Source organism: Heterodontus francisci, chromosome 19, assembly GCF_036365525.1.
Source record: "Heterodontus francisci isolate sHetFra1 chromosome 19, sHetFra1.hap1, whole genome shotgun sequence".
In the NCBI taxonomy this organism is placed as follows: Eukaryota; Metazoa; Chordata; class Chondrichthyes; order Heterodontiformes; family Heterodontidae; genus Heterodontus; species Heterodontus francisci.
In genome coordinates, this window is record NC_090389.1 from 3,170,749 (window position 1) to 3,188,213 (window position 17,465).

The 17,465-nt window shown below is 46.1% G+C and overlaps 1 protein-coding gene across 4 annotated transcripts in view; it reads right to left on the minus strand.

Annotated features, from left to right (window-relative positions):
* Positions 1-17,465, minus strand: part of LOC137379934 (NCK-interacting protein with SH3 domain-like) — a 423,995-nt gene that overhangs the window by 153,487 nt on the left and 253,043 nt on the right. For 3 of the 4 annotated variants that reach the window (XM_068051320.1, XM_068051318.1, XM_068051321.1), the window contains one exon: positions 8,041-8,121. The exons of the other annotated variant lie outside the window; for it this stretch is intronic. In XM_068051320.1, the coding sequence (XP_067907421.1) occupies positions 8,041-8,121 (81 nt within the window). The remainder of the gene's footprint in view (positions 1-8,040; positions 8,122-17,465) is intronic. 4 annotated transcript variants of the gene reach the window in all.

Below are 17,465 nucleotides of genomic sequence, written 5' to 3' on the forward strand. Positions count from 1 at the left end.
GTCCTCGGGTGAAGGTACTAAATTGGGGGAAGGCTAATTATAACAATATTAGGCAGGAACTGAAGAACTTAGATTGGGGGCGGCTGTTTGAGGGTAAATCAACATCTGACATGTGGGAGTCTTTCAAATGTCAGTTGATTAGAATCCAGGACCAGCATGTTGCGGTAAGGAAGAAGGATAAGTTTAGCAAGTTTCGGGAACCTTGGATAACGAGGGATATTGTGAGCCTAGTCAAAAAGAAAAAGGAAGCATTCATAAGGGCTGGAAGGCTAGGATCAGACGAATCCCTTGAGGAATATAAAGACAGTAGAAAGGAACTTAAGCAAGGAGTCAGGAGGACTAAAAGGGGTCATGAAAAGTCATTGGCAAACAGGATTAAGGATAATCCCAAGGCTTTTTATACATATATAAAGAGCAAGAGGGTAACTAGGGAAAGGGTTGGCCCGCTCAAGGACAGAGAAGGGAATCTATGTGTGGAGCCAGAGGAAATGGGCGAGGTACTAAATGAGTACTTTGCATCAGTATTCACCAAAGACAAGGACTTGGTGGATGATGAGCCTAGGGAAGGGAGGGCAGAAAGTCTCAGTCATCTCATTATCAAAAAGGAGGTGGTGTTGGGTGTCTTGCAAAACATTAAGGTAGATAAGTCCCCAAGGCCTGATGGGATCTACCCCAGAATACTAAGGGAGGCAAGGGAAGAAATTGCTGGGGCCTTGACAGAAATCTTTGCATCCTCATTGGCTACAGGTGAGGTCCCAGAGGACTGGAGAATAGCCAATGTTGTTCCTTTGTTTAAGAAGGGTAGCAAGGATAATCCAGGAAATTATAGGCCGGTCAGCCTTACGTCAGTGGTAGGGAAACTATTAGAGAGGATTCTTCGGGACAGGATTTACTCCCACTTGGAAATAAATGAACTTATTAGCGAGAGACAGCATGGTTTCGTGAAGGGGAGGTCGTGTCTTACTAATTTAATTGAGTTTTTTGAGGAAGTGACGAAGATGATTGATGAAGGAAGGGCACTGGATGTTATCTATATGGACTTCAATAAAGCCTTTGACAAGGTCCCTCATGGCAGACTGGTACAAAAGCTAAAGTCACACGGGATCAGAGGTGAGCTGGCAAGATGGATACAGAACTGGCTCCGTCATAGAAGACAGAGGGTAGCAGTGGAAGGGTGATTTTCTGAATGGAGGGATGTGACTAGTGGTGTTCCGCAGGGATCAGTGCTGGGACCTTTGCTCTTTGTAGTATATTTATATATCAATGATTTGGAGGAAAATGTAGCTGGTCTGATTAGTAAGTTTGCGGACGACACAAAGGTCGGTGGAGTTGCGGATAATGATGAGGATTGTCAGAGGATACAGCAGGATATCGATCAGTTGGAGACTTGGGCGGAGAAATGGCTGATGGAGTTTAATGCGGACAAATGTGAGGTAATGCATTTTGGAAAATCTAATGCAGGTGGGAAGCATACAGTAAATGGCAGAACCCTTAGGAGTATTGACAGGCAGAGAGATCTGGGCGAACAGGTCCACAGGTCACTGAAAGTGGCAACGCAGGTGGATAAAGTAGTCAAGAAGGCATACGGCATGCTTGCCTTTATTGGTCGAGGCACAGAGTATAAAAATTGGCAAGTCATGCTGCAGCTGTACAGATCTTTAGTTAGGCCACACTGAGAATATTGCGTGCAATTCTGGTCGCCACACTACCAGAAGGACGTGGAGGCTTTGGAGAGGGTACAGAAGAGGTTTACCAGGATGTTGCCTGGTCTGGAGGGCATTAGCTATGAGGAGAGGTTGGATAAATTCGGGACGACGGAGGTGGAGGGGTGACATGATAGAGGTTTACAAAGTTATGAGCGGCATGGACAGAGTGGATAGTCAGAAGCTTTTTCCCCAGGGTGGAAGAGTCAGTTACTAGGAGACATAGGTTTAAGTTGAGAGGGGTAAAGTTTAGAGGGGATGTGCGAGGCAAGTTCTTTACACAGAGGGTGTTGAGTGCCTGTATCTTGCTACCGGGGGAGATGGTGGAAGCAGATACGATAATGACGTTTAAGAGGCATCTTGACAAATACATGAATAGGATGGGAATAGAGGGATACGGACCCCGGAAGTGCAGAAGGTTTTAGTTTAGACAGGCATCAAGATCGGCACAGGCCTGGAGGGCCGAATGGCCTGTTCCTGTGCTGTACTGTTCTTTGTTTAGCAGAGTGGATTTGAGGTCACCTGACCTTCCAGGCTCCATCTTAAACTTTAAAAAAAAATCACAATTTTTGAAAACAATCATGTTACAAAGTCCAAGGTCCATATCACTGAGACATGGCTGAAAGGAGGGCAGGAATGGCAGCTCAACATTCCTGGTTTCAGGGTTTTCAGACGAGATAAAGAAGGAGATAAAAAAAAAGAGGGGGGGGGGGGGTGTCACAATATCGACTACAGAAACAATTACAGCCGTGAGGAGGGAGGATATGGTATAAGGATCAGCAAATGAGGCCATTTGGGTTGAATTAAAGAAAATAAAGGGGGCAATGACCCTCAAACTGTCAGAGGGAGACAGAAGGGCAAACATGTAATTCAGTTAGATTTAGGATAGTTATGGAAAAGGACAAAGATAGACCAGGAATAAAAGTCCTCAACTGGGGAAATGCTAATTTTACTAAGCTGAGAGAGGAAGTATTGAGAGGTTTAACATCTTTGAAAGTGGATAAATCCCCAGGCCTGGATGAAGTGCATCTTAGACTGTTGGGGGAAACAAGAGAAGAAATAGTGGAGGCTCGGACCATCATTTTCCGACGCTCTCTGGCTACAATGTGGTGCCAGAGGACTGGAGAACAGATAATGTTATACTATTGTATAAAAAGGGATAAAGGGATAGACCAAGTAATTATAGGCCAGTCAGCCTAACCTTCGTGTTGGGAAAAGTGGCGCAGTGGTTAGCACCGCAGCCTCACAGCTCCAGCGACCCGGGTTCAATTCTGGGTACTGCCTGTGTGGAGTTTGCAAGTTCTCCCTGTGTCTGCGTGGGTTTCCTCCGGGTGCTCCGGTTTCCTCCCACATGCCAAAGACTTGCAGGTTGATAGGTTAATTGGCCATTATAAATTGCCCGTAGTATAGGTAGGTGGTAGAGAAATATAGGGACAGGTGGGGATATGGTAGGAATATGGAATTAGTGTAGGATTAGTATAAATGGGTGGTTGATGGTCGGCACAGACTCGGTGGGCCGAAGGGCCTGTTTCAGTGCTGTATCACTAAATAAAAAATAAATTAAAAAAATTCCAAGGGGCAGGATAACTTTTCACTTAGAAAGACACAGATTAATCAAAGACAGTCAGCATGATTTGTTAAAGGAATATTGCGTTTGACTAACATGATTGATCTTTTGAGGTGGTAAGGAGGGTCGATGAGGATAGTACATTTGCTGTAGTCTACATGGATTTTAGCAAGACTTTTGATCAGGTCCCACATGGCAGACTGATCATGAAAATAAAAGCCCATGGGATGCAAGGCAAAGTGGCAAGTTGGATCTGATGAAAGGTCACTGACCTGAAATGTTAACTCTGCTTCTCTCTCCACAGATGCTACCAGACCTGAATATTTCTAGCATTTCTTGTTTTAATTTCAGATTTCCAGCATCTGCAGTATTTTGCTTTTATTTAAGTTGGATCCAAAATTGGCTCAGAGGCAGGAAGCAAAGGGTAATGGTCGATGGGTGTTTTTGTGACTGGAAGGCTGCTTCCAGTGGGGTTCCACAGGGTTCAGTACCAGGTCCCTTGCTTTTGCTAGTATATATCAATGATTTAGACTTGAATATAGGGGGTATGATGAAGAGGTTTGCAGACGATGCAAAATTGGCCATGTGATTGATAATGAAAGCAAGTTGTAGACTGCAGGAAGATATCAATGGGCTAGTCAGGTGGGTGGAACAATGGCAAATGGAGTTCAATCTGGAGAAGTGTGAGGGAAGGCTAACAAGGCAAGGGAATACACAATAAATGGTAGAATACTGAGAAATATAGATGAATAGAGGGACCTTGGAGTGCATGTCCACAGATCCCTGAAGGTGGCTGGACAGGTAGATAAGGTGGTCAGGATACTTGCCTTTATTAGCCAAGGCACAGAATATAATAGCAGGGAGGTATGCTGGAACTGTATAAAACACTAGTTAGGCCACATCTGGAGCATTGCATGCTGTTCTGGTCATCGTACTATAGGAAGAATGTGATTGCATTATACAGGTTACAGAAGAGATCCATGAGGATGTTGCTAGGACTGGTAAATTTTAGTTAAGAGGAAAACTGGATAGACTGGGATTGTTTTCTTTGGAACAGAGGAGGCTGAGAGGAGATTTAATTGAGGCAAATAAAATAATGAGGGGTCTAGACAGAGTGGATAGGAAGCCTCTATTCCCCTTGGCTGAGGGGTCCCTAACCAGAGGGCATCTTCTTCTTTGGCCTCCTTGTCTCAAGAGACAATGGGTAAGCGCCTAGAGGTGGTCAGTGGTTTGTGGAGCAGCACCTGGAGTGGCTATAAAGGCCAATTCTAGAGTGACAGGCTCTTCCACAGGTGCTGCAGATAAAATTGATTGTTGGGGCTGTTACACAGTTGGCTCTCTCCTTGCGCTTCTGTCTTTTTTCCTGCCAACTGTTAAGTCTCTTCGACTCACCACTCTTTTGCCCCACCTTTATGGCTGTCTGCCAGCTCTGGTGATCACTGGCAACTGACTCCCACAACTTGTGGTCAATGTCACAGGACTTCATGCCGCGTTTGCAGACGTCTTTAAAGCGGAAACATGGACGGACGGTGGGTCTGATACCAGTGGTGAGCTCGCTGTACAATGTGTCTTTGGGGATCCTGCCATCTTCCATGCGGCTCACATGGCCAAGCCATCTCAAGCGCCGCTGGCTCAGTAGGGTGTATATGCTGGGGATGCTGGCTGCCTTGAGGACATCTGCGTTGGAGATACGGTCCTGCCATCTGATGCCAAGGATTCTCCGGAGACAGCGAAGATGGAATGAATTGAGACGTTGCTCTTGGCTGACATACGTTGTCCAGCCCTCGCTGCCGTAGAGCAAGGTACTGAGGACACAGGCTTGATACACTAAGACTTTTGAGTTCCATGTCAGTGCGCCATTTTCCCACACCCTCTTGGCCAGTCTGGACATAGCAGCGGACGTCTTTCCCATGCGCTTGTTGATTTCTGCATCGAGAGACAAGTTACTGGTGATAGTTGAGCCTAGGTAGGTGAACTCATGACCCACTTCCAGAGCGTGGTCGCCGATATTGATGGATGGAGCATTTCTGACGTCCTGTCCCATGATGTTCGTTTTCTTGAGGCTCTTGGTTAGGCCAAATTCATTGCAGGCAGCAATCCTGTCGATGAGTCTCTGCAGACACTCTTCTGTGTGGGATGTTAATGCAGCATTGTCAGCAAAGAAGAGTACCTTCTGTACTTTGGTCTTTGCTCTAAGATGGGCAAGGTTGAACAACCTGCCATCTGAGCTTGTGTGGAGGAAAATTCCTTCTTCTGAAGACTTAAACGCATGTGAGAGCAGCAGTGAGAAGATGATCCCAAACACAGCCCTGTTTCACGCCACTCAGGATAGGAAAAGGCTCTGATGAGGCACCGCTATGTTGAATTGTGCCTTTCATATTGTGATGGAATGAGGTGATGATACTTAGTAGCTTTGGTGGCCATCCGATCTTTGCTAGTAGTCTGAAGAGACCATGTCTGCTGACGAGGTCAGAGGCTTTGGTGAGATCAATGAAAGCAATGTAGAGGGGCATCTGTTGTTCGCGGCATTTCTCCTGTAGCTGGCAAAGGGAGAACAGCATGTCAATGGTGGATCTCTGCTCGAAAGCCGCACTGTACCTCAGCGTAGACACGCTCAGCCAGCTTCTGGAGTCTGTTTAAAATAACACGAGCGAAGACTTTCCCCACTATGCTGAGCAGGGAGATTCCACGGTAGTTGTTGCAGTCACCATGGAGACCCTTGTTCTTCTAGAGGGTGATGATATTGGCATCGCGCATGTCCTGTAGTACTGCTCCCTCATCCCAGCACAGGCAAATCAATTCATGTAGTACTGACAGTGTAGCAGGCTGGGCACTCAATTATTTCAGGGGTAATGCTGTCCTTTCCAGGGACTTTTCCATTGGCTAGAGAATCAATGGCATCACTGAGTTCCGATTTAATTGGCTGTTCGTCTATGACTGGCAGAGACTGGGTGCATTGAGGGCGGTCTCAGTGACAACATTTTCCCTGGAGTACAGTTCTGGGTAGTGCTCCACCCAGCGGTCCATTTGCTTGCGTTGGTCAGTGATCGTGTCTCCTGATTTAGACTTGGGCGGGGGGGCGATCGTCTTGATGGTTGGCCCAAAAGCTCTCTTAATGCCATTATGCATTTCTCAGATGTTTTCGGTGTCGGAGGCCAGCTGAATACGACTGCATAGGTGTTGTCAATAGTCATTTGCACAGCGCCTGGCTGTTCTTTGTGCAGCGTTTTTGGCTACTTTAACTGCTGCGGATGTCAACTCGCTGGGGGCTTTCTTGTAGGTTTTTTTTATTCATTCATGGGAAGTGGGCGGCACTGGCTATGCCAGCTTCTATTGCCCATCCCTAATTTCCCTTGAGAAGGTGGTGTTGAGCTGCCTTCTTGAACTGCTGCAGTCCATGTGAGGTAGGTACACCCACAGTGCTGTTAGGAAGGGAGTTCCAGGATTTTGACCCAGCGACAGTGAATAGTTTCAAGTCAGGATGGTGTTTGACTTGGATGGGAACTTGCAGGTGGTGATGTTCCCGTGCATCTGCTGCTCTTGTCCTTCGAGGTGGTCGAGGTTGTGGGTTTGGAAGGTCAGTGCGGATAAATGGGAAGCAGGATATTTTGGGTAAAAGAAAACAAATGGAAGTAAATTCTAAACGGAGACCTGAGATCTGGGGGGTGAAGTTATAGAGATCCTTAAAGGTGAACATGAGGTGAAGGCTCAGTCTAGTCTCCAGCAGTCCCTGAACCATTCTAATTGATGATTTTTCAATCATACAGCAGATGGCACCATTTCCCTTTCCTGCTCTACTGGAGCTGGGACTTTTACCGACGCTTCAACATTCCCCTGGCAATGCTCCATTGTTTCACGATTGTGTTGAAAATGTAATTTTAATCTCGGGATGTGGGTGTCCCTAGCAAGGCTGGCATTCATTGCCCATCCCTAGTTTGCCTTAAGATGATGCTGGTGGGCCTTAATGAATCCATTAATAATCTTAAATAAATACACACAAAAAAATGATTAGAAAGGAGAGAATAAACTTGCAGTGCAGCATTTCACCATCCAGAAAATGCAGCCAAACATTTAAACAGCTAACAGAATGCTGGCACATCAATCCAGAACACTAGAGTCTTAGTTCTACACAGACTGACGCTGCACTGGGTGATTATCGACTGGAGCTTTGGTCAGGACACCACAGAAGACATACATGTTTCAGGGCTGCAGAGGGACCCAACTGTATGCTGAGTGAACTGATCTTAGCAGAGGGGGACATTAAGACTAGCTACAGAGACTCTCCAGATAACAAAGTTGGCCAGGAGACAGCTGCTCTTGGCTATCTACTACCCTCATGGACAGTGTGGGAGTTGTGTGAGCTGTGGTGTCCCTTTGGTTGTATCAGTTGCTGTCACACACTACCTGGGCTGTTGCATGAAGACTGGCCATCTGCACAAAGTGCCAGAGTTGCTTGACACCTGTGAAGCCATAGCTTAGTGAACAGGCAGTCCCCCTGAAGAGAAGTGGGGAAGGGAAAAATACAGCATAAAAACTGAGCAAAAAAACTTCGTCAAATTATTATAATAAGAATTTCATTTTCACAGCCATCATCTCATAGGAAAACACCTTTACTGGTCGACAGATTGAGGAAGAAGCTGGTTATATAGTGAGCTAAGTGACAAAATTTAATAAAACTATTTTAAAACAATGTCATGTTTGAGGAATGGGTTCACACACCGATCAGACAGGATACTAAAGTGCTGGCATGCTCTGCAGATATATACATACCGTAGTGATGATAGGGCAATGGTTCACCCATGGAGAACACCATGGTGAGCAGCAGTGCAGAATAACACAACTTCTGGTGTTCTGAGGGAGAACAAAACACAATGAAATACTACAGTCAGTGCTGGTCACCTTCAATTCTTAGATTTGAAATCTGGAGCTGCTGACTGTAACAGGACTAAACCATGTGAGTGATCCCACTCCAACAATCAGCCCTCATAGGGTTAACACTGATCCCCACGGCTTTTATTAACCAGACCATTCTGGGCAAAGCTGAGCTCATTCAAAAGTGACCATGTCACAAGTCTATTTAACTAATCCACATTTCCAAACTCACTCCAACAATGACCATTCAAGGATCAAGGAGTCAGGAGTGTGATGGAATACTCTCCAATTGTCTGGATGGGTGCAGCGCCATCAACACTCAAGATGCTCGACACCATCCAGGTCCAAGCAGCCCACTTGATTGGCACCCCATCTACAAACATTCACTTCCTCCACCACCGACGCACAGTGGCAGCAGTGTGTACCATCTACAAGATGCACTGCAGCAACGCACCAAGGCTCCTTAGACAGCACCTTCCAAACCCGTGACCTCTACCAACTAGAAGGACATGGGCAGTAAATGTATGGGAACACCACCATCTGCAGGTTCCCCTCCAAGTCACACACCATCCTGACTTGGAACTATATCGCTGTTCCTTCACTGTCACTGGATCAAAATCCTGGAACTCCCTTCCTAACAGCACTGTGGGTGTACCTGCCTCACATGGACTGCAGCAGTTCAAGAAGGCAGCTCACCACCACCTTCTCAAGGGCAATTAGGGATGGGCAATAAATGTTGGCCTGGTTAACGACGCTCACATCCCAAGAAAGAATTAAAAAAAAAATCTGTAACGCTATTAAGACATTCAAAGCATCTCAGATGTATTTACATTGTGTAGACACTGGGCTTTATCTGTCTGTACAATACACACCAAAGTCCCGCTACCCGACCCGACGCGTAAAAGTTGAAAAACTTACCTGATCTGGAGTCCGGGACGTCAAGGAGGGAAACTCTGAGTCTGCGCAGTGAGCGTCTGAATGATGTCATCACGCTCATGCTGCAGCTTCCGAATTCCAAAAGTGGCACAACGAGTGCACTATGGAATCAAGGTAGGTAACATTTCGGTTTGAAGTCAGGTGTGGGAAAAAGTGGAGGGACTCGGGCTTGGGTCTGATCTGGGTCTGTCGCGTTCAGGTTGGCTTTTTATTTCCAGACCTGAGCAGGCCTTTAAAACACACTGGGTTTTATCTGTCTGTACGATACACACTGGACTTTATCCTTCTTTTACTCTACAAACCGGGCTTTCCCCCTGTCTGTACTACACACACCGGGCGTTATCTCTGTCTGTTCTACACACACCGGGCGTTATCTCTGTCTGTATTACACACACCGGGCGTTATCTCTGTCTGTATTACACACACCGGGCGTTATCTCTGTCTGTATTACACACACCGGGCGTTATCTCTGTCTGTTCTACACACACCGGGCGTTATCCCTGTCTGTTCTACACACACCGGGCGTTATCCCTGTCTGTTCTACACACACCGGGCGTTATCCGTCTGTTCTACACACACCGGGCGTTATCCCTGTCTGTTCTACACACACCGGGCGTTATCCCTGTCTGTTCTACACACACCGGGCGTTATCCCTGTCTGTTCTACACACACCGGGCGTTATCTCTGTCTGTACTACACACACCGGGCGTTATCTCTGTCTGTACTACACACACCGGGCGTTATCTCTGTCTGTACTACACACACCGGGCGTTATCTCTGTCTGTACTACACACACCGGGCGTTATCTCTGTCTGTACTACACACACCGGGCGTTATCTCTGTCTGTACTACACACACCGGGCGTTATCTCTGTCTGTACTACACACACCGGGCGTTATCTCTGTCTGTACTACACACACCGGGCGTTATCTCTGTCTGTTCTACACACACTGGGCGTTATCTCTGTCTGTATTACACACACCGGGCGTTATCTCTGTCTGTTCTACACACACTGGGCGTTATCTCTGTCTGTTCTACACACACCGGGCGTTATCTCTGTCTGTTCTACACACACTGGGCATTATCTCTGTCTGTACTACACACACCGGGCATTATCCCTGTCTGTTTATTTATTTAGAGATACAGCACTGAAACTGGCCCTTCGGCCCACTGAGTCTGTGCCAACCAACAACCACCCATTTATATACTAACCCGACAGTAATCCCATATTCCCTACCACCTACCTACACGAGGGGCAATTTACAACAGCCAATTTACCTATCACCTGCAAGTCTTTGGCAGTGGGAGGAAACCGGAGCACCCGGCGAAAACCCACACGGTCACAGGGTGATCTTGCAAACTCCACACAGGCAGTACCCAGAATCGAACCCAGATCCCTGGAGCTGTGAGGCTGCAGTGCTAACCACTACGCCACTGTGTCATGTTCTACACACACTGGACGTTATCTCTGTCTGTACTACACACACCGGGCATTATCTCTGTTTGTACAACGCACCAAATTTTATGTCTGACTGTACGATACATGCTGGGTGTAATCTCGGATTGTACAATACAGAGTGGGCTTTCTCTGTCTGTATAATAACACAGGAGCAGGAGTAGGCCATTCAACCCGTTGAGCCTGCTCCACCATTCAATTAGATTATGGCTGATCATCTATCTCAACGACACTTTCCCGTGCTATCCCCTTATCCTTGATGTCATTAGTATTCAGAGATCTATCGATTTCTATCTTGAACATGTTCAGTGATTGACTTTCCTCAGCCCTCTGGGGTAGAGAATTCCAAAAACTCACCACCCTCTGAGTGAAGAAATTTTTCATCTCAGTCTTAAGTGGCCTACCCTTTATTCTGAGACTGTGTGCCCTGGTCCTAGACTCACCTGCCAGGGGAAACATCCTATCTACATCCACCCAGTCATGCTCCGTAAGAATTTTCTAAGTTTCAATGAGACCACCTCTCATTCTTCGAAACTCTGGACATACAGGCCTCAATCTCTCCTGATAAGACAATACCACCATCGCAGGGATTGCATTCCCTCTGTGGCAAGTATATCCTTCCTTCGGTGAGGAGACCAAAATTGTACACAATATCCCAGGCGTGGTCTCACCAAGGCTCTATACGATTGCAGCAAGACTTCTTTACTCCTGGACTCAAAACCCCTTGCGGTGAAGGCCAGCATACCATTTGCCTTCCTAAGTGCTTGCTGCAACTGCATGCTAGCTTTTGGTGACTCAATGACAAGGATACCCAGGTCCCTTTGGACGTCAACACTTCCCAATCTCTCACCATTTAAAAAATAGTCTTTTTTTTCTACCAAAGTGAATTACTTTACGCTTCTTCACATTATATTCCATCTGCCATGTTCCTGCCCATTCACTTAGCCTGTCCAAGTCCTCTTGAAGCCTCCTTGTATCCTCTTCACAACTTACATACCCACCTAGTTTTGTGTTATCAGCAAATTTGGAAATATTACATTTGGTCCTCACATCCAAATCATTTATATAGATTGTGAACAGCTGTAGCCCCAGCACTGATCCTTGTGGTACCTCACTAGTAACATCCTGAGAATGACCCGGGCTGGAACCAGTGTCCTGGTCAATCACATAACAAAGGCTTTGGACAGGGCTTTAAACAAAGGAGGGGGGGGGGGGGGGGGGCGGGGGAGGAGGGGTTTGGGTAAAGAGAAATTTAGAAATCCAAAGAGAGGTCAGGGCATTGGAGCAGGATAGCGATGTGGGTAACTCCCGACAGGAAGGGACAGAGAGTTTAACAAAAATTGTAAATTTGTAAATAAGGTCATTGCAGGGAATAGAGGTAAAAAAATGAAATTAAAGTTCCTTTATCTGAATGCACGAAGCATCTGTATTAAGATAGATGAGCTAGTGGCACGAATAGAGGTAAATAATCTGGATCTAATTTCCAATACCAAGATATGGTTACAAGGAGATTAAGGTTGGGAAATAAATATTCTAGGGTACACAATATTTTGGAGAGACAGACAGAATGACAAAGGAGGAAGGGTAGCCCTTATAGTAAAGGATGGCATAAGGACATTAAGAAGAAGGGATCTGGCCTCAGAGGATCATGAAGTAGAATCAGTTTGGTTGGAAATTAGGAATAGCAGGAGTCAGAAAACACTGATGGGAGTAATTTACAAGCCATTAACAATAGTTACATTATTGGACAGAACATTAAATGGGAAATTATTGGAGCATGTAAAAAAGCTAATCTATTAATTGTGGGGGACTTTAATCTGCATACAGACTGGAACAAACACATTGGCAACAGTGGTCAAGAAGATGAATTTGCAGAATGCTTTTGTGACAGTTTCTTGGAGCAATACATTGTAGACCCAACTAGGGATAAAGCTAAAATAAAAACAAGAAATGCTGGAACCACTCAGCAGGTCTGGCAGCATCTGTGGAAAGAGAAGCAGAGCCAACGTTTCGGGTCAGCGACCCTTCATCGGATGAAACGTCAACAAGGATCAGTGCTGAGGCCTCAGCTATTACACTCTATATTAATGACTTGGATGAAGAGACAGAGAGCAATGTATCTAAGTTTGCTGATTATACAAAGCTCAGTGGATTGAAACCGGTGCTAGTGATAGTGAGGCTAGAAACAGAGAGCAAGTGCAGCTGAACACGTGGCTACAGAGCTGGTGCAGGAGGGAGGGCTTCAGATATGTGGATCACTGGGATACCTTCTGGGGAAGGTGGAACCTGTACAAGAAGGACGGGTTGCATCTGAACTGGAGGGCACCAATATCCTGGGCGGGAGGTTTGCTAGAGCACTTTGGGAGGGTTTAAACTAGTTTGGCAGGGGGATGGGAACCGGAGCTACGGATCAGTGGATGGGGTAGCTGTTGAACAGGCAGATACAGAGTGCAGAGAGTCTGTGAGGAAGGTTAGACAGTTGACAGGGCAAAGTTGCAGCCAGTATGATGGGTTGAAGTGTGTCTATTGTAACGCAAGAAGTGTCAGGAATAAGGGTGATGAACTTAGAGCATGGATCAGTACTTGGAGCTACGATGTTGTGGCCATTACGGAGACTTGGATATCACAGGGGCAGGAATGGATGTTGGATGTTCCGGGGTTTAGATGTTTCAAAAGGAATAGGGAGGGAGGTAAAAGAGGTGGGGGAGTGGCATTGCTAATCAGGGATAGTATCGCAGCTGCAGAAAGGGAGGTCGTCGAGGAGGGTTTGTCGACTGAGTCAGTATGGGTGGAAGTCAGAAACAGAAAAGGAGCAGTCACTTTGTTGGGAGTTTTCTATAGACCCCCCAATAGCACCAGAGACACAGAGGAGCAGATTGGGAGGCAGATTTTGGAAAGGTGCAGAAGTAACAGGGTTGTTGTCATGGGTGACTTCAACTTCCCTAATATTAATTGGAACCTCCTTAGTGCAAATAGTTTGGATGGAGCAGATTTTGTCAGGTGTATCCAGGATGGTTTCCTGACTCAATATGGAGATAGGCCGACTAGAGGGGAGGCTATGTTGGATTTGGTGCTTGGCAACGACCCAGGCCAGGTGGCAGATCTCTCGGTGGGAGAGCATTTCGGTGATAGTGATCACAACTCCCTGACCTTTACTATAGTCATGGAGAGAGATAGGAGCAGACGGGATGGGAAAATATTTAATTGGGGGAGGGGGAATTACAATGCTATTAGGCAGGAACTGAGGAGCTTAAATTGGGAACAGATGTTCTCAGGGAAATGCACGACAGAAATGTGGAGGTTGTTTAGGGAGCACTTGCTGCAACTGCTGGATAGGTTTGTCCCGATGAGGCAAGGAAGGGATGGTAGGGTGAAGGAACCTTGGATGACAAGAGATGTGGAACAGCTAGTCAAGAGGAAGAAGGAAGCTTACTTAAGGTTGAGGAAGCAAGGATCAGACAGGGCTCTAGAGGATTACAAGGTAGCCAGGAAGGAACTGAAGAATGGACTTAGGAGAGCTAGAAGGGGACATGAAAAAGTCTTGGCGGGTAGGATTAAGGAAAATCCCAAGGCGTTCTACACTTATGTGAGGAACAAGAGGATGGCCAGAGTGAGGGTAGGGCCGATCAGGGATAGTGGAGGGAACTTGTGTCTGGAGTCGGAGGAGGTAGGGGAGGTCCTAAATGAATACTTTGCTTCAGTATTCACTAGTGAGAGGGACCTTGTCGTTTGTGAGGACAGCGTGAAACAGGCTGATATGCTCGAACAGCTTGATGTTAAGAAGGAGGATGTGCTGGAAAGTTTGAAAGACATGAGGATAGATAAGTCCCCGGGGCCAGACGGGATATACCCAAGGTTATTACGGCAACCGAGGGAAGAGATTGCCGCGCCTTTGGCGATGATCTTTGCATCCTCACTGTCCACTGGAGTAGTACCAGATGATTGGAGGGTGGCAAATGTTATTCCCTTGTTCAAGAAAGGGAATAGGAATAACCCTGGGAATTACAGACCAGTCAGTCTTACGTCGGTGGTGGGCAAATTATTGGAGAGGATTCTGAGAGACAGGATTTATGATTATTTGGAAAAGCATAGTTTGATTAGAGACAGTCAGCATGGCTTTGTGAGGGGCAGGTCATGCCTCACAAGCCTTATTGAATTCTTTGAAGATGTGACAAGACACATTGATGAAGGAAGAGCAGTGGATGTGGTGTATATGGATTTTAGCAAGGCGTTTGATAAGGCTCCCCATGGTAGGCTCATTCAGAAAGTAAGGAGGCATGGGATACAGGGAAATTCGGCTGTCTGGATACAGAATTGGTTGGCCCATAGAAGACAGAGGGTGGTAGTAGATGGAAAGTATTCAGCCTGGAGCTCGGTGACCAGTGGTGTTCCGCAGGGATCTGTTCTGGGACCTCTGCTCTTTGTGATTTTTATAAATGACTTGGATGAGGAAGTGGAAGGCTGGGTTAATATGTTTGCTGATGACACAAAGGTTGCTGGGGTTGTGGATATTGTGGAGGGCTGTTGTAGGTTGCAACGGGACATTGACAGGATGCAGAACTGGGCTGAGAAGTGGCAGATGGAGTTCAACCTGGAAAAGTGTGAAGTGATTCATTTTGGAAGGTTGAATTTGAATGCAGGGATCTTGGGGTTCACGTCCATAGATTGCTCAAAGTTGCCACCCAAGTTGATAAGGTTGTTAAGAAGGCGTATGGTGTGTTGGCTTTCATTAACAGGGGGATTGAGTTTAAGAGCCGCGAGGTTATGCTGCAGCTCTATAAGGCCCTGGTTAGACCACACTTGGAATATTGTGTTCAGTTCTGGTCGCCTCATTATAGGAAGGATGTGGAAGCTTTAGAGAGGGTGCAGAGGAGATTTACCAGGATGCTGCCTGGACTGGAGGGCATGTCTTATGAAGAAAGGTTGAGGGAACTAGGGCTTTTCTCATTGGAGCGAAGAAGGAAGAGAGGTGACTTGATAGAGGTGTACAAGATGATGAGAGGCATAGATAGAGTGGATAGCCAGAGACTTTTTCCCAGGGCGGAAAGGGCCATCACCGGGGGCATAATTTTAAGGTGATTGGAGGAAGGTTTAGGGGAGATGTCAGAGGTAGGTTCTTTACACAGAGAGTGGTGGGTGCGTGGAATGCACTGCCAGCGGTGGTAGTAGAAGCAGATACATTAGGGACATTTAAGCGACTCTCGGATAGGTACATGGATGATAGTAGAATGAAGGGTATGTAGGTAGTTTGATCTTAGAGTAGGTTAAAGGGTCGGCACAACATCGTGGGCCGAAGGGCCTGTACTGTGCTGTACTGTTCTATGTTCTATGTAAGCTGCAGGGAGGATGCAGAGAGGCTGCAAAGAGATACAGACAGGTTAAGTGAGTGAACAACAAGATGGCAAATGGAGTATAATGTAGTGAAGTGTGAAGTTGTTCACTTTGGTCGTAAAACTAGAAAAGCAGAATATTCTTTAAAAGGTGTAAAACTGGTAACTGTTGCTGTTGAGAGAGACTTGGGGGTACTCGTTCAATGAACGCATAAAGTTAACGTGCAAGTACAGCAGGCTATTAGGAAGGAAAATGGCATGTTGGCATTTATTGTAAGGGGATTGGAGTACAGAAATAAAGTTGTCTTACTAAAATTGTACAGGGCTTTGGTGAGACCGTACCTGGAATCCTGTGTGCAGTTTTGGTCTCCACATTTAAGAAAGGATATACTTGCACTGGAGGCAGTGCAGTGAAGATTTACTGAATTGGTCCTTGGGATGAGGAGATTGTCCTATGAGAGGCTGAGTAAATTGGACCTATATTCTCTGGAGTTTAGAAGAATGAGAGGCAATCTAATCGAGACATACAAGGTTCTAAAAGGGCTTGATAGGGTAGAAGCTGAGAGATTGCTCCCACTGGTCAGGGAATCTAGAACATGGGGACACAGTCTCAGGATAAGGGGCCAATCATTCAGAATTGAGAGGAGGAGAAATTACTTCACTCAAAGGATTGGGAATCTTTGGAATTCTCTACCCCAGAGGGTTGTGGATGCTCCATCATTGAATACATTTAAGGCTGGGATAGATAGATGTTTGGTCTCGCAGGGAACCAAGGGATATGGGGAGCGGGCAGGAAAGTGGAGTTGAAGCTCGAGATCAGCCATGATCGTACTGAATGGCGGAGCAGGCTCGATGGGCCATATGGTCTACTTCTGTTGCTATTTCTTGTGTTCTTGTTATTCCTACTCGCTGTTTTCTGCCTGTTAACCAATTCTCAATCCATACCAGTATATTACCCCCAATCTCATGTGCTCTAATTTTGTTGACTAGCCTGCTGTGGGGGACTTTATCAAAAGCCTTCTGAAAATCCAAATACACCACATCCACTGGTTCTATGCTACAAGTAACATCCTCAAAAAACTCTAACAGGTTTGTCAAACATGATTTCCCTTTCATAAATCCATATAAACTCTGCCCAATCATATCATTATTTTCAAAGTGTCCAGTTATCACATCCTTTATAACAGATTCCAACATTTACCCTACTACTAACGTTAATGTAACAGGTTTGCAGTTGCCGGTTTTCTCTTGCACTTCTTTCTTAAATAGTGGGGTTACATTTGCTACTTTCCAGTCTGCAGGAACCTTTCTAGAATCTATAGAATTTTGAAACACAACCACCAATGCATCCACTATCTCTATGGCCACTTCCTTCAACACTCTGGCATGCAATCATCTTCTCAACATCTACCTCAGAATCCTATACGTTTCATAAGATTTTTTTTTTTAATCATTCATGGGATGTGGGTGTCGCTGGCTAGGCCAGCATTTATTGCCCATCCATAATTGCCCTTAAGAAGGTGGTGGTGAGCTGCCTTCTTGAACCGCTGCAGTCCATTTGGGGTAGATAGACCCACAGTGCTGTTAGGAAGGGAGTTCCA